The 23,977-nt window shown below is 39.8% G+C and overlaps 1 protein-coding gene and 1 long non-coding RNA gene across 5 annotated transcripts in view; one reads left to right on the top strand and one right to left on the bottom strand.

Annotated features, from left to right (window-relative positions):
• LOC148126247 (uncharacterized) overlaps positions 1-23,977 on the top strand; it is a 279,757-nt gene that overhangs the window by 234,894 nt on the left and 20,886 nt on the right. The window lies entirely within an intron of this gene.
• On the bottom strand, positions 129-16,447 carry MGST3 (microsomal glutathione S-transferase 3). 4 transcript variants are annotated; one of them, XM_026703435.2, is made up of 6 exons: positions 16,292-16,447; positions 14,097-14,220; positions 3,130-3,203; positions 2,562-2,619; positions 1,534-1,606; positions 129-339 (listed from the first exon to the last, which is right to left on the bottom strand). In XM_026703435.2, exons 2-6 carry the CDS (start codon positions 14,211-14,213, stop codon positions 230-232), a joined length of 432 nt encoding a protein of 143 aa, XP_026559220.1. In that variant the 5' UTR covers positions 14,214-14,220; positions 16,292-16,447; the 3' UTR covers positions 129-229. The 4 variants fall into 4 exon arrangements, with proteins under 4 accessions (XP_026559220.1, XP_087788137.1, XP_087788138.1 ...); XM_087932011.1 differs by having other exon boundaries at positions 16,216-16,386; XM_087932012.1 differs by having other exon boundaries at positions 16,222-16,386.

Genomic DNA, 23,977 nt, shown 5'->3' with positions numbered 1-23,977 from the left:
CTTTAACAGGCAATACCTACAATTACAAAGTGAGGGACATGCTAAATGCCATAGAAATACCTGGTGGGAGCAAACAAAAGCTGGCACGCTGCTGAGTTTTAACAAGAAGGGGACACTGAAGCCAGGGGTGATTCTTTTTTGTTTTTTATTTTTTTTACAAAGCAATGATAAAAATTATATGAGAGAAATGTTTAAAGCCATCTCAGGAAATCACTAGAATGGATGCTGTCTAGGCTCTGCAGATCCAGCCAAGATGCTGGAAAGCTGAGTAAACAGTGGTCCCTGCCAAACACAGATGTGCAATGGAACCGAGGACTCCACGATTTCGCTTACTAGGATCTATAAAAATAAGACAATATTTGTATGGTGTAATACAAATAGCAACTTTAACAACTGATGTGCAAAATAAATTTGTTGAAATGCTTTTTTTTTGTCCAATAAGTTCTAGATGCTTCAAGGAAACTGTTATCATCTTCATACACAAAACAGCATCCTTCACTGAAATGTCATTACTTATTTATATGATATTACAGACTATCTTGAGCAACCAAATTTCATATGTCATTTGTTATGTGGCTCTCTTACTAACTTGTAATTCCTACATACTTTCAACTCATGGCACGTTTTCCAATTTTAAGTAAAGGGCTAGGTATCCGCATAGCATTTTTAACTTATGAAGCATTGTTTCCCCAAACACTAGCCCAGTAAGAGGGTCACTTTTACATTTTTGGTAGCTGAATACAAAGCTAAACAACTAGACATTCAGATATACACATTCAAGTTTTCCTCTTATTTTTTTTCTAACCATGATTTTCATTCTATTCCCTAGGGAATGCTAACACATGGACTTCATTCACAAATAATATTATGCTTATCTATGGTTTAATATAATGCACAAATTTGTCACTTAGCATTATGATAGATAGATCATAAGATAAACCCAACATCTTATTTTTGACTTCAAATGTTTTCTGGGAATAATACGTCTATACAGATCCATTATATAGTGCAAGCCAGATTTTTAAGCAAAATTTGCTGAATAAACCAAGAATAAGCTAGAATCACCCTGGATTCTCACAAGACACATAGCCACATTAAAATACTGTACATGCCTTGGCAAGATTAATGATCTAGTCATTCTAAATTTGGTGATGTTGGTTTTAACAATAACATTTAAACTTTTTTTTAAATACTTTGACACAATATGTAAAGCCTCATTTAATCAATAAATAAAGTCCTAAAGTCCTAAATTAATAATAAATTTATAAATAAATAAAAAAATAAAGTCCTAAATCAATTCCAGGTGTGTTTTTCCCTATTTCTTTCCATTTTCTGGGGAAAATATAGGACCAACTAAATCTTCTAAAAATAAACTTTTAACTATGAATCCACACTAATCTTGACATAACAACCCATGTTTTGTAAAACAGGATATGGATATCAAGCAAAGCAGGAGTTTATAAACACCACCACAGAGATGAAAACAGCTTTGTAACAAATGACACGATTTTAACTCTCAATACAAGGACTCACCTCCTGTGTAATAGCCATAAGCATAGAGTATTCTTCCAATTATCCATGCTATACCAAGTCCTGTAGCAACATGCTATGAAGAATGAATAATTGCACATGAAAGGATGTTTACAATTAAATGGATATTAAATGGACAGTTTGTCACTACAATTAAGATTTATACTCTGGGAGAATCATTCTGGAAAGATGTGGTTCTAGTAGCCAAAAAAGTAAATAAATAGAGTTACAAAATATAAAGCTTACTCCACTATTCAATTTGCTCCAGATTCCTTTTAACACCCTTTATTAGGCAAGTGCAAAACTGAAGTGACCTGATCAATCCAATTAAACTTGCTCTCTTTTACCCTGTATAATGTTTACCTTTCTTTCCAACTTTGTCTTTATCAAGTTACATTGTGAGCTTCTTTAACAGCGTGGATTTATGTTGATCATGACAGAGCACATTCACTGGTTAAAAAGATCAACTTTTTGTGGTCTGATCCATGTTCCTAAGATATGTTGGCAATAGCTGTCATCATTATCAATCCAAAAAATGTATTTCATAGACAATCTTCTAGTTTCTTAGACCAATAACTTTGGTCTAATTATGGCTAATTGAAGCTAATTCAAGCTACCAATAAGTTCCTGTATTTTTTTTTTGCAATATAAGTGCCAATTTAAAAAACAATTTACAAATCAGGAGGCAATATTTTACACTCACGTCAGATGCTGATTATTGTAAGAAAGTTATTTATTAAATTTGTTTGCTGCCTATTTTACCATGTGGTGACTGGGGGGCTTACAACATCGAATAATAAAAAATACAACAACATGTATACATTAGGAATAAAACATTAAAAAGAATAAAATACTATACAAATACAAATTATGAGCTATAACTAAAAGATGGATGGGTTTGAATATATAACTTTAATTCATCTGCCTCTAGTTTTACTATATTGCCTTAAGAAGCATTATTGGGTTTAAAAGCACACCAACTTCCATTGAACAAGTTGTTAATCATATCCAGACCTAAATATTGTTCTTACCGGGTAGTAGATCCCACTGATTCCAAGAAAGAACAGGAAGGAGGGATATGTTTCCAAGCTAAAAACACAGAGATTTTTAAGTATACTTCATTAATGGGTTTTACTCATTTACCTCCAATTGAACGTTATACAGAACCTAACATTCACAAAAAGGAAGCAGAAGATTCTGCTATCCTTTAATACCTTTAACTTGCCTACAAACATAATAGTAAACACAAATAGATTCATCTTTCAATTTATAATTTTGCTCTGGGTTGTTGTTTTTTTTGCATAATATATTCTTGGTCAACTGTCTTCCCAAGCAGGTGCTCTGCAGCTGTCTAGAATTACATCCAAATGACCAATAGTAGCATTTCCTGATGTCCAAACACAGAGCAAGCAACATGGCAGCCTGCCCCATTTATGACCTTAGAAGAAAAGGCATATCATGAGTGCTGCATCAAAGTAACCAATATAGATTTCTGGCTTCCCCAATTCCTCTCTAATGTGCAGTCGAATTCAGATGTCGTCTAGGCACCAAATCTGGAAGAAACTGGGAATGAGCACAATGCAATAAGAGACTACTTACGTGTTCTGGTGTGCCCTCTGGATACAATTAAAGATATGCCCATTTTCAGGGTCTGTACTGTACATGGTTGGATACTATTGAGGAGAAAAATTACATATACATATGATTTTATATATATACTGTATAGCTATATAAATAACATATACATTCATCCAAAGCTTACAGTGTATTTGTTGGCATCCCCTAAAAGAAGCTGCCTTTTTTCTTATACAGTGGGTAGGAAAATTGGCAAACATATAGACAAATTAAAATTTAAAAAATACATGAATACAGAAAATTGTTGCAATATCATGACACATCAGTAGGAAGTCACGTACACAGACAACCCAATACACATACAATAACAGCAATGTGTAAAACCTGAGTCAGCTAAGGATTAGCCATATATGGCAATGATTCCTGTTCCTGTGTAAAAGCCTGAGTCAGCTATAGCATAAGGATTAACCATATATGGCAATGATTCCTGTTCCTGTGTAAAAACCTGAGTCAGCTATAGCATAAGGATTAACCATATATGGCAGTGTTTCCTGTTCCTGTCTAACCTCCTCATGTGTAACCCCCCCCCTGCTTGCTGCACAATAAAAGAGAGGTGCGTAGTACTATCTGGGCTTCCTCTCACCAAAAGAAACCTTTGTGTCGCTGTCATCTTTGCCATCAAGAGGAGCCCATCCAGACAGTCTGCCTGGGTGCAGGTCGTCAGCTGATTCATCCTGGTACTGGGACCCGCAACTCATCAGAAAATATTAATAAAAATAACATTTATAAATAGGATATTTTAATAATGTGCATTACCATGCTTTTGCCCACTTTTGTTATGAAAGTAAAAATTAGATATATGAGAAGCATAAAAATATCACAGAACCATAGAATTGTGAAGTTGAACATAATTAAAAATATCATCAGTCTAACATTCTATAATGTACAGAAAAGCAACCAACTGTATCCATAAAACGGGGCAGATCAACATTCTCTTAGAAACGTCCAGAAATGGATAACTCACAACTTCCATTGACTGACCTATTTGTATAAATCTTGCCCCCAGGAAGTTTTTGTTTGTATAAAACCTACATAGCTGCACTCACAATCATTATTTCTGGTTCTAATTTCTGTGGAAATGGAAAATACTTTCTTCGCATCTTTCCCATGGAACATTTTTACAAATCTGAACGCTGATATCAAATATCCTTTCAGTTTTTTTCTCCAACCTTTCTTCAAAATTTGATTACAAATTTATTTATTCAAATTCAATTTCTGTGACATGTATATGTGTTAAGTGTGCATGCCTACTCCAATGGACTCTGGGTGGCATACAAAACTGGAAAACAACGGGTAGTAACATCGGAGCAGTGCGGGGAAATGGGGCTCTGTTATTCCCATCCAATTTCACCTGTTTGGCGACCCTCGATGGGTATGGTTAACCCCAGAGGGGTTAAAGAAGGTAGAGGGGAAACCCTGAAGTCTGCATGGAGAAAGGCAATCTCCTGCTAGAAGGAGGGGAAAACTCTTAGAGCTGACAGGAGAAGACAGACATCATAGCCAAACCGAAGCTGTGACAGCTTGATGAGACAGGAAGGCAAAATCGAAGAACAGTGTAGCTGTACTGGTGAGAACTTTCTAATCTGCTTCAAGTGAATCTGCCCCAACATAACAAATTGAAAAGAGGGAAAGTGGGACTCAAAAGAAGGGCTGGAGCAGGATTTCTGCTCCATGAGACTAGTGGCAACTAAACTGTCAGAGCCATTGACATATCTGGAAAGAATAACAGAAGGACTTTAAAGAAATGGAGCAGGAAAGCCTAGACCAAACATTTAGTAAGGATACTAAAAAAATTTAAGACCAAGAATATGTTTTTTATAACTGTGGTCGGACTGATTTTGGACTCAGAAGCTTAAGGAAGAAAAAAAGGGGGGGAAAGGAGTAAGGGCACCATCTACTGACCAGAAGAGTGCATATGAAAGAGAAGTGACTGATGTAATATCTACAAAGTTTTCAACTAATTTGAAGGTGGAAAAGTGATAAAAAAGGAAGAGAAAAATCTTTGATGAATTTGGGAACTGTGCATCAATTTAGATAGAGACTGTCTTGGAAAAAAAGTTTAGCCATCTGAGAGACTTTGGGATCATGGTGGATTATAAATTCTGATCTGCAAAAAGTTTCCCAAAGGACCACAACAAGAACAGTGTGGATTAATTTAACATGGACTATAAATTTGACAGTTCAAGAAGAAACGGAGGAAGCACTTACCCTTAAGACTTATGAGGAACTAATTATTACTTAAGAACATTTACCATTTATTAACTACTGAATCATTAACAGGGTAATTGATTAGATCTATATATATTCTTTTGAGATTGTGGGTTCATCCTTATTGATAAATTTATTAACATAATACTAGAGAGTGGAAGGTGGCATAACAAGTGGTGCAGTGTAAAAATAACTACTGTGTCTGCTAATTTGGAGAAGCACCTTCAGATTGGAGATGACAAGTATACTGAACATATCAAAGATAGGAAAGAAAACTTCATTAACATCTACACCCTCATCATAACCATTTAAAGCATGTTAGCCTTGGAGAACTCAAGCTCAATGCAGAATATGTGATTCTACTTTAAATCCAGGAAGCGATGACCAAAAGCCAGGAAGTTATGTCCAAAAATCCAAAGCGAAATGGGGGAGATGAAGGGGGAGATTCGTAAAATGGATGAAAAGATTGTGAGTATTCAACATACAATAATGAAGAATGAGCAGAGAATACAGAGAATAGAAACAAAGACTGAACAAACAGGAAAAAGTGGAAGAAATAGATCATAAACTATCCCAGGCTAACAGAGAATTAGAAAAGACAATAATCTTCCTTGAAATAGAAAAGGTGACGTTTTACCTGAGGTTCCAGAACATCGTGGTAGAAGAGGAAGACCTGTTTGAGGTGATGACAGAACTGCTGGCGGAAGTATTACAGAAGAATAAACATGAGATACAAAGAGATATTGATGAACTTTTTAGAATTCACACAAATTATGCAAGAAGGCATAGATTATCAAAAGAGGTGAACATGAGGTTCGCCAAGAAGATGCTGAGAGATGACATATACAAAAAAAACAAGAGATGAACCCATGAAGTACAAAGGGAAAGAAATCTTGACCCTAAAACAGATACCTAGGAGTGTCAGAGAGCAGAGACAGTATCAATTTTTAACAGCACAACTGATTAAATATAGTGTGACATTTAGATGGCAGATACCAGAAGGAATTCTGATCTCCTGGCAAGATAAAGAATTCAGGATAGCTTAGATAAAGCACATGAACTTTTTGAACATCACTGTATAGCAAACGAAGAACAGGAAAGTAGAGAGGAGATAGAAAGTAAAGTCAAGATGAACTGCAAATGGAGAGTGAGCGGGACGAACGAGAAGGTGAAAGAAAACAGAGAGAGATAAGAACAACTAGAAGGGTAAAAGCTATATATAAGTGAAAAGATGGAAGAGGAAGTAAACCTGTTAACATTAATGGATTCAGAGATGGCATTCAGCCGGTTCTTACTGGTTCAGGCGAACTGATAGCGACGATTTGGCATCGGTTGCTGAACCGGTAGTGACTTCTGGCTGGCCCTGCCCCTGAACCGGTCACCCGGTCGCCACTTGCTCGCTTGCCCGATGCTCGCTCACCCCACCTGCCCAATGCTCACCCCGCCCAGTCACTCACCTCCTATGTGACATGCTGGGTCCTTGTGTCTTGCCTTTAACCTGCCTGTTCACAGATAAGCCTGCAAGTCATGCTAGCCTCCCAGTTCCGGGATCTTGCTGCCCCCCCCCCCACCATTCCCAGATCTTGGTGGTATGTGTGTGTGTGAGATAGAGAGAGAGAGGAAAGAAAGAAAGAAAGAAAGAAAGAAAGAAAGAAAGAAAGAAAGAAAGAAAGAAAGAAAGAAAGAAAGAAAGAAAGAAAGAAAGAAAGAAAGAAAGAAAGAAAGAAAGAAAGAAAGAAAGAAAGAAAAAGAAATAGGGAGAGTATGTGTGGTGTGTGTGAGACAAAGAAAGATAGAAAGAGGAATGGAGAGAAAGAAACAGAGAAAGAAAAAGGTAGGACAGAAAGAAAAAGAAATAGGGGAGAGAAAAAAATTCTCTGCTATTTTAATTTTTCCATTATTTATCATATATTAATGATAAATATTCCTACACCTAGAATGATTTTACTGCTTTTCTTTTGCCCAGAGCTACCACATATTTTTCAGGGTTTACATGCATTTAATGTCTATAGTCCAGAGCATAAATACATGTGTGTTTAACATAGTTGAAAGGGGCTTTGGAGGTCTTCTAGTCTAACCCCCTGCTCAGGCAGGAAAACCGAGGATGCCAAACTGAGTAGAGGTCCCGGGAAAGGTGTCAGAGTAACACTTAGATGGGATCTTGGGGGGAACCCTATACTACATTGCTCAAAAACATAAAGGGAACACAAAAATAAGACATCCTAGATCTGAATGAATGAAATATTCTTATTAAATACTTTGTTCATTATATAGTTGAATGTGCTGACAACAAAATCACACAAAAATTATCAATGGAAATCAAATTTAGCAACCCATGGAGGTCTGGATTTGGAGTTACACTTAAAATTAAAAGTGGAAAAAAACACTACAGACTGATCCAACTTTGATGTAATGTCCTTAAAACAAGTCAAAATGAGGCTCAGTAGTGTGTGTGGCCTCCACGTGTCTGTATAACCTCCCTAGAACACCTGGGCATGCTCCTGATGAGGTGGTGGATGGTCTCCTGTGGGATCTCCTCCCACACTTGGACTAAAGCATCCCCCAACTCCTGGACAGTCTGTGTTGCAACATGGCATTGGTGGATAGAGCGGGACATGATGTCCCAGATGTGCTCAATGGGATATAGGTCTGAGGAATGGGCGGGCCAGTCCATAGCATCAATGCCTTCATCTTGCAGGAACTGCTGACACACTCCAGCCACATGAGGTCTAGCACTGTCTTGCATTAGGAAGAACCCAGGGCCAACCGCACCAGCATATGGTCTCACAAGGGGTCTGAGGATCTCATCTCGGTACCTAATGGCAGTCAGGCTACCTCTGGCGAGCACATGGAGGGCTGTGCGGCCCCCTAAAGAAACACCACCCCACACCAGTACTGACCCACTGCCAAACCGGTCATGCTGGAGGATGTTGCAGGCAGCAGAACGTTCTCCACGACATTTCCAGACCCTGTCACGTCTGTCACATGTGCTCAGTGTGAACCTGCTTTCATCTGTGAAGAGCACAGGGTGCCAGTGGCAAATTTGCCAATCTTGGTGTTCTCTGGCAAATGCCAAGCATCCTGCACGGTGTTGGGCTGCAAGCACAACCCCCACCTGTGGATGTCGGGCCCTCATACCACCCTCATGGAGTCTGTTTCTGACCATTTGAGCAGCCACATGCACATTTGTGGCCTGCTGGAGGTCATTTTGCAGGGCTCTGGCATTGCTCCTCTTGTCCCCCCTTGCACAACGGCAGAGGTACCGGTCCTGATGCTAGGTTGTTGCCCTCCTACGGCCTCCTCCACATCTCCTGATGTACTGGCCTGTCTCCTGGTAATGCCTCCATGCTCTGGACACTATGCTGACATACACAGCAAACCTTCTTGCCACAGCTCACATTTTGTGTCATCCTGGAGGAGCTGCCTACCTGAGCCACTTGTGTGGGTTGTAGACTCCGTCTCATGTTATCGCTAGAGTGAAAGCACCACCAGCATTCAAAAGTGACCAAACCATCAGCCAGAATGCATAGGAACTGAGAAGTGGTCTGTGGTCACCACCTGCAGAATCACTCCTTTATTGGGGATGTCTTGCTAACCGCCTATGCTTTCCACCTGTTGTCTATTCCATTTGCACAACAGCATGTGAAATTGATTGTCAATCAGTGTTGCTACCTAAGTGGACAGTTTGATTTCACAGAAGTGTGATTGACTTGGAGTTACATTGTGTTGTTTAAGTGTTCCCTTTATTTTTTTTGAACAGTGTATATCAGAGAATTGGCTGTCCAGTCTTTTCAGTATTGGAGCACCCAGAACTTCTGGAGACAAGCAGTTCCACTGGTTAATTGTTCTCACCTGTGGTGTGTTTCAAAGTTGTCTACCACTGGTTCGGTGGGTGTGGCTTGGTGGGTGCGCTTTACGCACATGCACACACTTTGTATGTGCACACCAAACATGCACTTTGAGCAGGTGCAGAATCATTCCAACTCACTTCCTGAAAGCCTGCACTTTCCTGGTAGCTTCAGCAGCTGCTGTGCAGCATTCTGCTGTGCCACGCAAAGCAGCTGTGCTTCAAAAGCAGGGAATAAAGGTGAGTATGGGAGCCCGGGTGGGTGGGCCCAACAGCAGAACGGTAGAACCAGTTCAGTCTCCACTGCTCATCGATGCTACCAGCTCGGCAGAACAGGGCCAAACCGGTAGAATACCACCACTGGTTCTCACTGTCAGCAGTTTCACCGTCGTTTTAGGTTGCTTCTCTATTTCTCCAGTTTCCATCCATTGCTTCTTGTTTGCCTTCTGGAGCTTTGGAAAATACATTGGCCCCCCTTCTTTCTGGCAGCCTCTTAAAAGCCTGTTGCCTATCACACTCTTGGGCAAAGCATGTGAGCCATTTCCTCCTTTCAGTGGTCCATGAAAGTACATCTATAGTATGTAGATAATAAAGTCAAAAAAAGATGAACAACATTTTTACAGAATTATAGATATGTTGAGGCTGGGTGTGGCAAGGAATGGCTGGGAGGGGAGGGGTCAGGCGAGGCACCCCTTGATGTTAGTGACATTGAGTTGGCCACACCCACCAGTCACATGACCACGAAGCCATGCCCACCCAGTCACATGACCACCAAGACATGCTCACCAAGCAAGCCACGCCCACAGAACCAGTAGTAAAAATTTTGAATCCCACCACTGAATGGATTGAATTCCCCCATAAAAGGAAAACAAACCTTTACCAAACTACAAAGATTAAAATTGGATATAATTTGGCTTCAAGAAGTGCACATTAAAAAGCAATACAGTAACCTATTGGAACACCCTAAAATAGGGAAATTGTACTCATCATTAGCACATCAGAAGAAGAGGGGTAAGTACTATATATTAAAGAATCATTAAAAACAAAACAAATATATGCAGATGGAAGAAGGGAGAATACTAATAACGGAGGTATTAATAAACCAGAAATAAATTCTTTTGATTGCAATATATGCCCAAATAATCAGCAGGAAGAGTTCTACAAAATACTTCATAAAAAGATAATGGAAATGGACTAGGAAAAAATGATTACAGAAGCAGCAAAAGAAATTAAAAAAACAAGAAGAATGCTTCCAAAAACCTTCTCCGACACGATACAAGAAATGGGCCTGCAGGACATCTGGAGAGAGCTTAGCCCAAAGACAAATCAATATACATTTTACTTGAATAGACATCAATTTTGGTCGAGAATAGACATGGTGTGGATGACTCCAGGCATAAGGGTGGTAGAGTGGTAGAGACAGTAACAAACACATGGGCAGATCACAATCCTATAAAAATTGCATGGAAGGGACAAAAGAAGAAATTGAGATAGACAATGAATCAAACTATCCTAAAAGATAAAGAGTTGGACAAATAATGGAAAAAGAAATGAATTTTTTAAAAAAGAAAATAAAAAAGAGGAAACATCACTATAAAATGTTTGGAATATGGAAAAAGCATATATGCATATATATATGCATATATGTGTGTGTGTGTGTGTGTGTGTGTGTGTGTGTGTGTATGCATATATGTTTCTTCTTGTTATGCATATTAGCAATAACATGCATAACAAGAAGAAACAGGAAAAAGAAACAACAGCAAAATATGTTATGAGTTTAAAAGACTAGAGGGAGAAGTGCAGAAGGATCTGCAAAAAAAAACAAGGCAAAAGAGAAAAGCGATTTAATAAAACATAAACTGAATTTAATAGTGCAAGAGGAAATGGTGCAAAAAATTAAAACGGCAAAACAAAACCTTTTTGAACATGCAAATAAGCCAAGGAGATTGTTAGCATATAAATTGAAAAAGGAAAATGACACACTAATTATTAGATGAAAAGGGGATCCTTCATGATCAGAATTAAGGTAAAAAGAAAATAGCTCAGGCATTCTTCAGGAAATTGTACAGTCAAGAAAAAAGGCCAGAAGATACAACTAAACAATATTTGGAAAAAGCTGCATTACCTAAAATACTGGACACAATGAAACTAATGTTGAATGAAAGAATAATAACAGAAATAATGAAGCAATTAAAAGGCAAAAAACCCCATAAAACATCTGGACCAGATGAACCTCCCACAGAACTATAAAATCTTATAAGAGATACTAGGACCAATACTGTTAAGAGGTTTACAGCAAAGCACTATTAAAGGCCAAACTCCCCAAAACCTGGACAGAAGCATACATTACACTAATTTCAAAGACCCAGATTTTCAACAAATAAAAAATTATAGGCCAGTATCATTACTAAATGTAGATTACAAAATATTTGCTTCTATAATCTCCAAAAGACTAAAGAGATTTTTAAATGAATTCATACATCCTGACCAGAATGGCTTCTTACCTAAAAGACAACTGAAAACATGAGGATTATTATGAATGTATTGGAATATAATGAAATCCACTCTGAAAAATAGTCAGCATTAATTTTTTTAGATGCACAAAAAGCCTTCGATAATATGGACTGCAGTTTATGATACTACAACTGAAAAATATGAATTTCAGTAAAAACTTTGTAAAGATGATTCAAGCAATCTATTCCAACCAAACAGTGAAAGTGATAATAAAAGGAGAAATAACAGAAAAATTTAATATAAATAAAGGTACAAGACAAGGGTGTCCACTATCCCCCCTTCTATTTATATTAACGCTGGAAGTTTTACTTAGACCAGACGAGACTCAGAAATAAAAGGCTTGAATATAAAAAAAAGAACAATACAAACTACAAGCATTTGCACGACTTAGTATTCATCTTGGAAGAACCTTTAGAGACAGGACCCAAATTAATAAAAAAAATTGAAGAGTTTGGTGCGGTGGCAGGATTTAAAATAAAACAAGGAAAAGACCAAAATATTGACAAAGAACTTTACAAATAAATAAAAAATGAACTGACGGAAAAGATGGGCATACGGATAACTAAAAAACTTAAATACCTGTGAATTTGGCTAACAGCAAGATGGCACATCGATCAAAGAAGACAAAGAAGCAAATAAAGATAGATCTGGATAAGTGGAAAAACCTACAGCTGTCACTGGTTGTAAGGATAGCCACAACAAAAATGAACATTCTACCGAAATTGCTATGTTTATTTCAAGCAATCCTGATAAAATTAGGAAAAAAGATGAGGACCTAAATAGATTGGTTTCTAAGTTCATCTGGCTGCGCAAAAAAACCAAGAATTAAAATGAAAATGCTACAAGACACCAAAAACAAATGGTGGGTTCGGGCTCCTGAATTGGGAGCTGTATTATCAGGCTTCAATACTCACATGGGGAAAGGAGTGGATAAATTTAAAAAATAAAAGAATTGACGATAGAAGGACTTGATCTACAACTGGGATGGCACACATCCGCATGGTACAGGAAAAATAAATCTCACCAATACTTCCAAAGACACATTAGAAATGCTCTGTTGTCAGTATGGGAAAAAAAAATCAAACAGAACCACTATGGTTCTCTCCTTGATTAGTTTCTATCCATTGTTTTTTGTCCTGTCTTCAGGTGCTTAGAGAATATCTTGATCCCCCTTCCTTGTGCCCCTTTCATGAAGTAGCTGCTAGATGCCAGAGGCTTTCTTCCCCAGATAATACATAGCAGTTTCCTCATGAGCCTGGAGCTAGACTTTGCATTGAGTTGCAGCTCAGGAGCTTCTTGCAGCCCCAGAGTGATGGCATGCCACGTAGCCCTTGAGCCGCAGCATATTCTTTTTCTGGCCTCCTTGATCTCATGCTGCACTTCAGCACTTCCCAACTTGCATGCAGCTTGCACTGGGCCTTCCAGGGCTTATGTGCGTCACAACCCACTTGCTACTTAATGATCCACAAGTTGGGGCAGCTGGCACTGTAGGGATTGCTGTTGCCAATGGTATCATGTTTTAATTACTTTGCTAAGCAATGGAAATTACAGCCCCAAATGTGGTTGAAATGCCTTAATGCTTCATTGTCACTTACTGACACTATTCATTTCTGCATCCCAAATCTTTATTCACTTTATCTTTTAAAATTGTAAGTGGTATGGATCCAATTTATTGGAGCAAAATCTGTGTCCTTAAAGTCACCTTGTAGAAGGGGGTGCTTAGAGCTGGCCTGCAGGATTGCCCTGGAAACAGCGAAGGTCCAGTCTATGGTGCCTCTGCTAGCGAAAATGGAGCTCAGGAAGGCTGGGCACAGCCGTCCCAGGTTCTGTTTTCAGCTGCGACAGCCTCCTGCAGCCCCCTGCCAGCAAAAACAAAGCTGGGGGGAGGGGGAGGAGCCCATTTTAGCTGACAGAGCGCTCGGGCCACCACAGGCGCCAACACAAGTGATGTCATGCCGGCTATGCCCACCCTGGCCCCCTGAAGTCAAACACAGCCCTGATGTAGCCCTCAATGAAATCAAGTTTGACACCCCTGCCTTAGAGGGCCAAGGCCCCCGAATATAAATCTGGTTGATAGATTCTCACTGAGCCTTTTAATAATTCTGAATTCTTTCCCAAATGGGCTATGAAAGTTTTTAAACTGGTTACTTGTTTTACCTGTTTATTTCTGATTATTATACAATATTTTAATTATTTTTTTGAAATACTGTTTCCTGAAAGGTGAAGCACAGTATATTACATAATTCATCTTGAAGCATTCGCAACATTTCTACACACACACATTTCCTTTCAGGAAATGCTAGAGTTTCTGCCACTAGAAATAGCTAAGTAGGGGAATTCTGGGAAAATCACCCATGTTTACCTCCACATGATATTTCTTGCGTGCGTTCGACACATTTACTGCAAGGTGTGTTATCAAGACAAAACTGGCAGTACCAGTGAGAATCACATAGCCATATTCTTTGGAGAAAACCACCATTTTGGCCCTATGAAGAAAATTAAAAATAGTAAGTTAGTACATGTTCATTTCAATATACAGTAGGTAAGAGTATATTATCTGATATAAACAGGTAATTATATTACCTATTTAACCTATAAGACCAAAATAGAGGCTGATTTCTACAGGTTAGCACTTCTGATGCTTGTTCTTGGGCCCATCATTGTCAAATCCAACAACAACTTTTCCCTATCTTGAAATAACTTAAACCTTCCTAGAGAAAGTTTTAAAGGCACCACAAGAAAACAGAAACAAGGCAGCTTTGGGGTGATATTTACATCTCTTCTATGTAGCTTCGTTATATCTCCTACAGGAGAAAACATATGTACAATCTTTTAAGGTATTTTGATAGATTTGAAAGTATATAAATTTCATCACTGGGAAGCTAAGAGTTCCGTGTTCTTTTGATTAACACCACTAATTTTGAAAAAAAAAATTCCAATAAGGTAATAGTGTAATAATCATTCTAAATGCTTATGCACAGGAGACAAATTCCTATGTGTCCACTTGGCCAATAAAGAGTATTCCAATATTCCAATATAGGTGAGATGACAATGTACAAGTCCTTCATGAGCTAAAAAATGAGGACAGTCTATTGCAAAATATATCCAATTTGCAGTATTCAGTCATAATTCCAAAGTATTGTCCCAATTCATCTGCCTTTCATAATCTTCAGGTCCTTACATAAAACCAATATAAGTTCTAGTATTTGCTGATACTTAAAGCTGCATCCTCACTGTACATGAAATTGCATTTTATATTATGTGAGCAAAAATATATTTGGTATGAAATTGAATTTTCCTGAAGCTTACTCTCTTACAAATCTCACCAAGTCCTAGGAGCAGTAACCATAACCACTGTGAATACATTCAGTAAAACAAGCAGTGCAAATCCTTGCATCTGAAATGTTTGTAAAGGGAAATTAAAACGGTAGGTGATGAGTTCAAATTCCATCTTACACATGAAAGTGGGCTAGGTGGCTGAACCAATTACTCTCTCTCAGCCCAACCCACCTGACAAAATTGTTGTGGGGAAAATAAAAGGAAGAAAGAATATTAGGTATGTTCAACCCCTTATAAAATAAAGGCAGGATATAAATAAAGAACACTGCAGGCAGCTAATGTTTCCTATGCCTTCTTTGTTTTCTTCTTGATACCCTAGTAACTAAGCAAATTTTCCTTTATGTTGTATTTAAATATGAAATAATTAAAAATGGGGGTACAGAAACACTGATAAAAATAAAAACATAGCAAGTTGCTTTCTCTCTGTAGGCAGTCTTTCAAAAAACAATTCACAAAGCAAAACAGCCCAGCCTCCTCTTATTTTCCTAGTTTAAATTTTTATCATGGTCTTGCTCTGTGCTCTCTTCTGCGCTTCCATATAACAAAAACCAAAAATAGGAAGCCTGACTATCATAAAATTTTAGGTCAATTTTTTCTTTTGCTGGGAGCGCCTGAAATATTATACAAGTTTGGAGTTACTTTCTTGAAAGAAACAATTATGTGCTGCATAAAATTCTAATTTGATGATATTTCGGCTAAAAGATACTTTCCCCCATAGTAAGAAATGTAAGCACGCCATATGTAGCTACAAGCCCTAAACACCTACATCACAACCAAGTTAACCTGAACGAAAGAGAAATTTCTTGACAGTGAGAACAATTAAGTTCCAAAGCCGAGTCCAGAGAGGAAGGATTTGGCCCCCCCAAATGAGTTCCTTTAGGGACAGAAATAAGCAATGGTGGTATCCATATTTGTGAGAAACACACTGCACTCTCAGCAAATACTATTTGAAAATACGGTTGACTAGTCGAGAACAATATGAAAGCGCTCCCTTAGAAGGTTTTGTAAAGAGCAGATAAAGCTAAAGTCTGCAAGGATGATTCCGGTGTAAATTCAAGAGCTCAACCGCCTCAGTCTCAAAGGTACGGCCAGGAGCAATTCCCCCCCACCCCTGGGAGAAAAGGCAAAGAAAGCATGTTTACGACGACCAGCGGTCAGGCCCCCCCCCACCAGCGGCCTTCAAAAAGGCTCTTTCCCTCCAAGCAGGCAGGGGCTCACCCTTCTCTGAGCTGCTTCAGCAATCAAAGGGCAGGAGGACCGTAGCGGAGCCGTAAAGCAAAGTCACTCTCCCTTTCCTCCTATTATCGGAAAGTCCATCACCTGACCTAGCCAGGGAAAACCTGAAATAGCTCCGCCCCGAGCAGAAACAGGTTCCCGTGGGCATCGCGAGATCGTCCTCTAACTTTAATGTTTGTTCTTAGTGGGTGTTGTGGGTGTTGTTTGCTGTCATTCTGACGTCTGGATTTCTGCAGCTCAGACGTAGACATGCTAGCCTTAGTGGTGGTAGTTTTCCAGTTTTGCAAACCGAGTTAAAACGGAAGGAGGCGAAACAAGTTCTCATAATTCTTTGTTTGCAATACTCCAATTTAACTTCTTTAGAATTTTGCTGTTTCCAGTTAAGAAAAGAATGATATTATATTCCATTTGGGGCATTATAAAGGCAGGATTAACCTCCGGCCTGTTTTGGCTTAATCTTTTTTACCAGCTGTTATTTCACTTATTTGGGATATGTAGCAATTGAGTCTCATCTATGTGTACTATTTGTCTCATCAGATCCATCTTGCACTACATCTTCGTTACTGTATTCTGTTATTAAAGGGGCAAAATTCATGTGCAAATAATAGTGCAAGTTGAGGCACACTTGCAGAAATAAATTTAAAAAATAAATTCACATATGTTGATATTTTTGAGTTATTCTTTTAAAAAATTACAAATCTGTACAACCCAGAGGGATAAAAGCTTTTACACTGAAATCCAAACAAAGGTTCAATTTATTTTATGCATGTAGATAATAAATTCCCTGGTACGCCTGAGTAGTTCAGATTCCTAGATAATCTTCCCTTCAACCCAGTCTGGTTGCATTTCCAGCGCTGTTAGTGCTCTAATGTTGTTTAGTTGGTAATGCAGGGTAATGAAATGTGATCCTTCCATGATAATTGCTTATTTCTCCTTCTATCAGACAGGCTGCTGGTCTGATTACCCTGCCATTCATTCTGTACATCAGGAGTCTCCTCCCACACACACAATTGGCCCAAGAGGATACAAGATTCCTATCAGGATTGTTGGAATATTGCAGGAAACCAGGACTCAGAATGTTCATAGAATCATAGGACTGAAAGGGACCTTGGAGATCTCCTAGTTCAACCCGCTGCCCAAAGCAGGAATCCGTATATACCATCCCAGACAAATAGTTGTCCAATCCTTTCTTGAAAACTTCCAGTGACAGTGCCCCCACAATTTTGTGAGGCAAGCTGTTCTGTTGGTTAATTCTCACTATCTGGAACTTTTTCCTTAGTTTCAGGTTAGAGTTCCATCTGACAAGCTTCTATCTATTGTTCATGTCCTGCCCTCAAGTGCTTTGGAAAATAAGTCAACCCCCACGTCTCTGTGGCAGCCCATCATATACTGAAAGACAGCTATCATGTCACCCCTAATTCTTTTCTTTGTTAGGCTACATATACCTAGTTCCCTTAATTGATCCTCAGGGGTGGGATTCAAAAATCCCAGCAACCATTTCACTGCCCGTTTGCTGGGTGGGCGTGGCCATGGTGGACGTGGCCTACTGGAAGTTCCTATTTCCGGCTTCCAGTGGGCCCCCAGAGCCCAGGGGAGGTCGTTTTTGCCCTCCCAAGGGTCCAGAGGTCTCCCTGAGGCTCCTGAGAAGGTGAAAACAGCCTCCTCCAACCTCTGGAGGACCTCCAGAAGCCAGAAATAGGCCTGCTTTGTGACTTCCAGTTTTTCCAGGTAGGCCAGTCTTCTAATAGTTTCCTGGTGCTTTTGGATTTTTGAAAAATGTGGTACAGTGAGATGACACTGTAGATGACAGATGACATCTGCCAGCTCCTTTAGAACTCTGGGATATAATCCATCAGGTCCCGGTGATTTGTATTCATCAATATCAGGCAGGTGTTCTCTTACCATTTTTTTGCTTATTTTAACTTTTATTTATTTATAAGCCTGTCTTTTACAGTTATATTTTTGGTAGGTTGGGCTATAGTTTCTTTTTGTGTGAAGACCAATGCAAAGAATGAGTTAAGCAGCTTTGCTTTCTCTCTGTTGCCTGTTACTTCCTTGCCATCTTCTTTCTTTAGTGGAATGACAGTTTCCTTGATTTTTTTTTCTTGTTATTTATATGTTGGAAGAAAGGATTTTTATTATCTTTGACTTTTGTTGCAAGTCTTTGTTCATTCTGAGCCTTTGCTCAGAATGTAACCAAACCTTATTATGTGGAATCCTCTTGATCTAGGGAGCAAGGACTTTGTCCTCGCCTTTGAAGACTCTGTTTCCTGTAAGTGATCAATAATTCAATTCAAGTATTCCATCTTGGCACTGGCTACCATCTCCAGGAAAGAAGAGACTTGCCTAGCCAAGCCATTATTCATTTATGTTGAGCTGTGGCCATGGTGGGTATGACCTACTGGAACTTCCGGTAGGGCCGCTTTTCACCTTCCCAAGGATCCGGATGCTTCCCTCAGCCCTTTGGGAGTGCAAAAACGGCCTCCCCGGGCTCTGGAGGCCCTCCAGAAGCTGGAAACAGGCCCATTTCACAACTTCTGGTACTTCTGGTAGGGCCATTTTTCGCCTTCCCAAGGGTCTGAAGACTTCCCTTGGGCCTTCTGGATGGGTGAAAATGGCCTCCCCTGGGCTTTGGAGGCCCTCCAGAAGCCAGAAACAGGCCCATTTCCAGACTTCTGGAAGGCCCATTTTTCCCCCTCCTAGAGCCTCCCCATGGTCCCTGCACTTACCTGCATCAAAAATGGCCCGTGTGGAGACTCCTGGGAGGGAGGGGAAGGGTGGGTGGGGCTATCCAGTTGGTTCAAATAGTAGTTTGGCGAACCAGATGCAAATTTTACATCTGGTTCGCCCAAACCGGTCTGAACCTGTAGAATCCCATCCCTGTGTTGAGCCCCCTGAAGAATGGAACATGCTTTCATATCAGGGGGATATAGTATCCTTCTTTAGAAGATGAAAGGTACTTGATGTTCAGCCTTTTTTTAACCTTTCTCAAGAATACTTTTTTAAAAGTTGCAATAATGAGTGCCTTGAAGAGAGTTGAGCCAATTTTAGGGATTCACTAGAATAATTTTCAGTGCTGGAAAGTAATACAATGCTTTATTGTTAATCATGCATGTTTTCATTCATTGTGGGATGTTATTAAATGTTTATGTTTTGAAGAAATGCACTTAAAAACATAAGAGCAATTCTTTTTATTCAAGTAGCTCCAGTTCTTTGATGAGCATTGCTGCTCTAGGCAGTATTTTTCCCATATTTTTAAGGCTGTGTATCTCTGATGTCCTTGTATATAATCCCATCCTTGGAATCTTTCAATCTGACATTTATTTCACAGTGTAATTCTAAATAAATAAAAATTATGCACTGGGGGCCTTTTGGAAGCAGAACTATAAATATGAAAATGCCTAGATAAAAGTGCAGTTTCTTTTTCCCCAGTTTTCTTGAGATGAAAAGCTCCTTCATTATTATAGTACTGAAATGATCATGATGATGATTGTTGGTTTATAGCTGTGATATGTATGTGGAATACAGTTTATGGGGTTTTATGTAAAAGTGTGATATTTATTTTTAATTGTTTTGACTTTTATTCTGATCCATCTTTTATACCAGAATAAAATAAGTAAAAATAAAAAAACCCTTTACTCTGCTGAATGGGATCTACTTCAGTAGAGTTTTGCTAACATTTACATCCTCATTATAATCTGTTTATACTTTTATACTGAAAAGAAAGTCTCACTGTTCGTTTTATAATCACTGCAACCTTAGTGAATGGGCTGGGAGATATTTACAATAAACATACATGGGTATGTTTAGAGACAAGTTATGCATAGAGACAAGTCATTCTAGTTCTCTGTTTCCTCTTCCTCCTTATCATCTTCTCCTCTGGCAGTTAAGAACTCATAAATCACTGCACATACTCCCATCAGCCAGGCTAACACAGTGCCAGCAGAAAATATACCAAAGCCAACTAATCCCAGAAAGAGATAGTCTTGGTTGCTGAAATGGATGTAGCACTTGTAGTAGAATTCTTCCTGCTTTTCTTCCAGCATTTTCAAGCCATGCATAAAAACAGGGCTGTGGCAGGTGATATTGGCAGGGTCTGCAGAGGAAACACATGAATGACAACAGACTTTGATTTATGTTAGAAATCATACCAATAAAGGATAGTACTCAGAAGGGATACCTATAAGGTCTCAGAATGCATTGTAATTAGTTATCTAAAATGGGAAGATCCGTGAGTTCATTTTCCACTAGAGGATTTGAGCCCCATAGAATAATATATGGTTATTTGCATTTGAAGATTCCCATTCAGAATGAACTGATCACATGATACCTCCTCGTGGTCAATATAACTGAAAACGCCACACAGGATGCTCTCTTTGTAAAAAAATAATAATAGAGAAATCTCTAAAATCCATACATAGGAGTGGCTGGGGGGGGCACTTATTCAAGGTGGATACCATTCTGGGAGCTATGCCTGGAATCTTCATCTTTTACAGGCCTAGCAACTACTTCAAATTTTGTGCTGTCATTCAGAATTCTATATCAATAAATATATTAGCTTCTGTTTTACTCTGCCTTTCCTTTTGAAGCTCAATGTGAAACCACTGAGTGAAGTAATTTGTCAGTTCGAAGTCTAGTATTATCAGTATGCTGATCATACATAGTTGTACAGGTCAGCCCGGGGCTGCTTAGATAGATAGATAGATAGATAGATAGATAGATAGATAGATAGATAGATAGATAGACAGATAGACATAGATGATATAGATATAGATATAAATATAGATATAGTTCTTGAGATCAGGGACTGGTTTATTATTAGTCTTGGATGGGGTTGTACTTTCCATTCAAAACAGGTAGGTGTGCAATGTGGGATCGTCTTGGACTCACAGCTACTGTTCAAGCAGCAGGGAGCAACTGTGTCCAGGAGGGCCTTTGCACACATTTATTTTGTGCATTAATTGTGTTAGATATTTACATACGCACCTCCAATTGGTTGGTCTGGGATGGCGGGAATTTAAATGGTAAAAAGAGTTGCCATGGTTGCGGTCTTTGTTCTGAAAGAAGCAATAAAGGAACTAAGCAGTCAGAGCCTCCCGCATTATCTCTCGCCCACAGTCTAACACTGGTGATGAAGGTGGGATACTGAGAGAAGCGGGACCACGAGCACGTGGCTAACTAACCGAACAAAGAACTCAACATGTCTGGAAACAATATGCCACCCACACCGATCGACCCATCAACCGAGGACTGGGATTCCTTTGTCGACCGATTTCAGATGTTCCTGGAAAGCAGCAACCTGATGGCCATTACAGAACAGAGGAAGAAAGCCGTCTTCCTCACACATTGTGGCCCTGCCATTTTCAAAATGGCTAAAGCTCTTGCAGCCCCAAGAGATGTAAAAACGATGGCATGGGCTGACTTGAAGAAAATTCTGAGGGCCCATCATACCTCGCAGGTATCCAGCCTAATTAAGAAGCATGAATTCTACTGAAGAGACCAGAAGGAAGGAGAGAGCATCAATGACTTCGTTGTGAGCCTGAGGGACGTTGCCAGAGCATGCGAGTTCCTGAATGTGGATGAGGCAATGAGAGATTGCGTAGTCCTGGTTACTCAGGGACATGACAATACAAAACCGCCTCCTTACAAAACCTAAAATAACACTCAAGGAAGCCATCAAAGAAGCATCAGCCATAGAAGTAGCCCAAAAATCTGCCACTGCTTTGAGGAAGATGAATAAGACACCACAACCCACTCAAAAGGATGCTACCGCCATTCACTAGATATCGCAACCCCTTCAAAAGGATGCTGCTGTCATTCACCACGAGGACCTCAAATCCAAGTCGGGATCAGGCGATGATGAGGGAGTGAACCAACTACGTTCAGGAAGGCACCACAAAAGCCAAGAGGGGAAGCAGAAGGAATTTTGGTGTGCAGGTTGCGAGGGAAATCACCTATGATCGGAATGCTGTTTCTGAGACACCGTCTGCCAATGATGCGAGCAGAGAGGATACATTGCGAGGGCATGCCGAGCATTCAGGCCAACAGCAGAAGGCCAAGACAAAGTACACCTCAAAGAAACCAGGAAAATCAACCCGAGAAACACCAGGGCCAATTCAGCTGGAACCGACGGAGCAACGTGTTGACCACAGCGAGGAGCAAAACACACCAGACTGTGACAGTGGGTCACTCCAGCATGGCAAATTCCAAAAAAGTCCATGTCCAAGTCACAATAGAAGGTAAACAATGCTGGATGGAAGTGGATTCCAGATCTCTTCTGTCGATGGTGTCATGGGACACCATCAAAAGTCTAATTCCCAACCTGACAAAAAGCCAGCTGAGCAAGCAAAGACTAATCCTAAAGGACTATCAAGGGAACAAGATTCCAGTCATTGGCATAGGTGAATTCCAGGTGACCTTCTGAAACTACTCAGGAATTCTACCTTTAACTATGGTCGACCAGGACCAGCCAAGTCTGCTGGGACTCAAATGGTTCAAGCCATTGGGGATCGATTTCACCAGAATCCACAGCATCACAGAAAGCGATTTGGAACACAACCTGATGGAGGAATTCCAGGACGTGTTCGATGGAAAATTGGGCAAGTACTCAGAGACCCTATTTCGTTTAACCTAGACCCAAACATAGCCCCAATCAGACTCAAAGCAAGGCGAGTCCCATTCGTGCTTAAACCAAAAATAGATGAGCAATTAGACAAGCTCATTTCCCAAAGAATCCTAGAACCCATAGACCATGCAAGATGGGAAACCCCTATCGTTACACCTATAAAGCCAGATGGATCTCTGCGCATTGATGTCCTCATATCAGCTAAGGACAAAGAACAATTACAAGAACATTTAAGGGAAGTCCTAAGCCATTTCAAAGAGGTGGGGCTAAAAGGAAGAAAGGAAAAATGCCAGCTAGCAGCTGGCAAGGTAGAATTCCTGGGCTATCTAATAGACAGTGAAGGGATCCACCCCATGGACAGTAAAATTAAAGCAATCAAAGAAGCCCCCAGGCCAACAAGCAAAACAGAGTTGCAAGCCTTCCTGGGTCTCATTAACTTTTACCATATATTCTTACCATAGAAGGCAACAGTGGCAGAGCCACTCCACAGACTGCTTGACAAGAAGGCAGCCTGGGTTTGGGAGCAAAAAGAAGAAGCAGCGTTCCAAGAGATAAAGAGCATAATTACCTCAGACCGCGTACTAATCCAGTACAACAAGACTTTACTATTAATATTAACTTGTGATGCATCACCATTCGGGGTCGGCATGATCATCAGCCACATATTACCGAATGGCAAAGAAGCTCAATAGCCTTCTGTTCAAAGACATCATCCAAACCAGATCAGAATTATAGCTAATTAGACAAAGAAGCATTAGCCGCAGTTGCTGGAATCAAGCGTTTCCATGAATACATATACGGAAGAAAGTTTACACTAGTCACTGACCACAAACCACTTTTCAGCATCATCACGAGGGACAGAGCCACACCAAACATCTTGTCCCCCAGAATGACACATTGGATAGAATTCTTAGCTGCCTACGACTACAAATTAATCTACAGGCCAGGAAGAGACATTGACCATGCCAATGCACTGAGTCATTGCCCCCTACCCATCCAGGATGAGGATCCAGCACCAGCGACAACCACACTCCTGAAAGAGA

The sequence above is a fragment of the Pseudonaja textilis genome, chromosome 3 (assembly GCF_049901715.1).
Source record: "Pseudonaja textilis isolate UNSWEBS1 chromosome 3, rPseTex1.2, whole genome shotgun sequence".
Lineage (NCBI taxonomy): Eukaryota > Metazoa > Chordata > Lepidosauria > Squamata > Elapidae > Pseudonaja > Pseudonaja textilis.
This window is presented reverse-complemented; position numbering and strand designations above follow the sequence as displayed.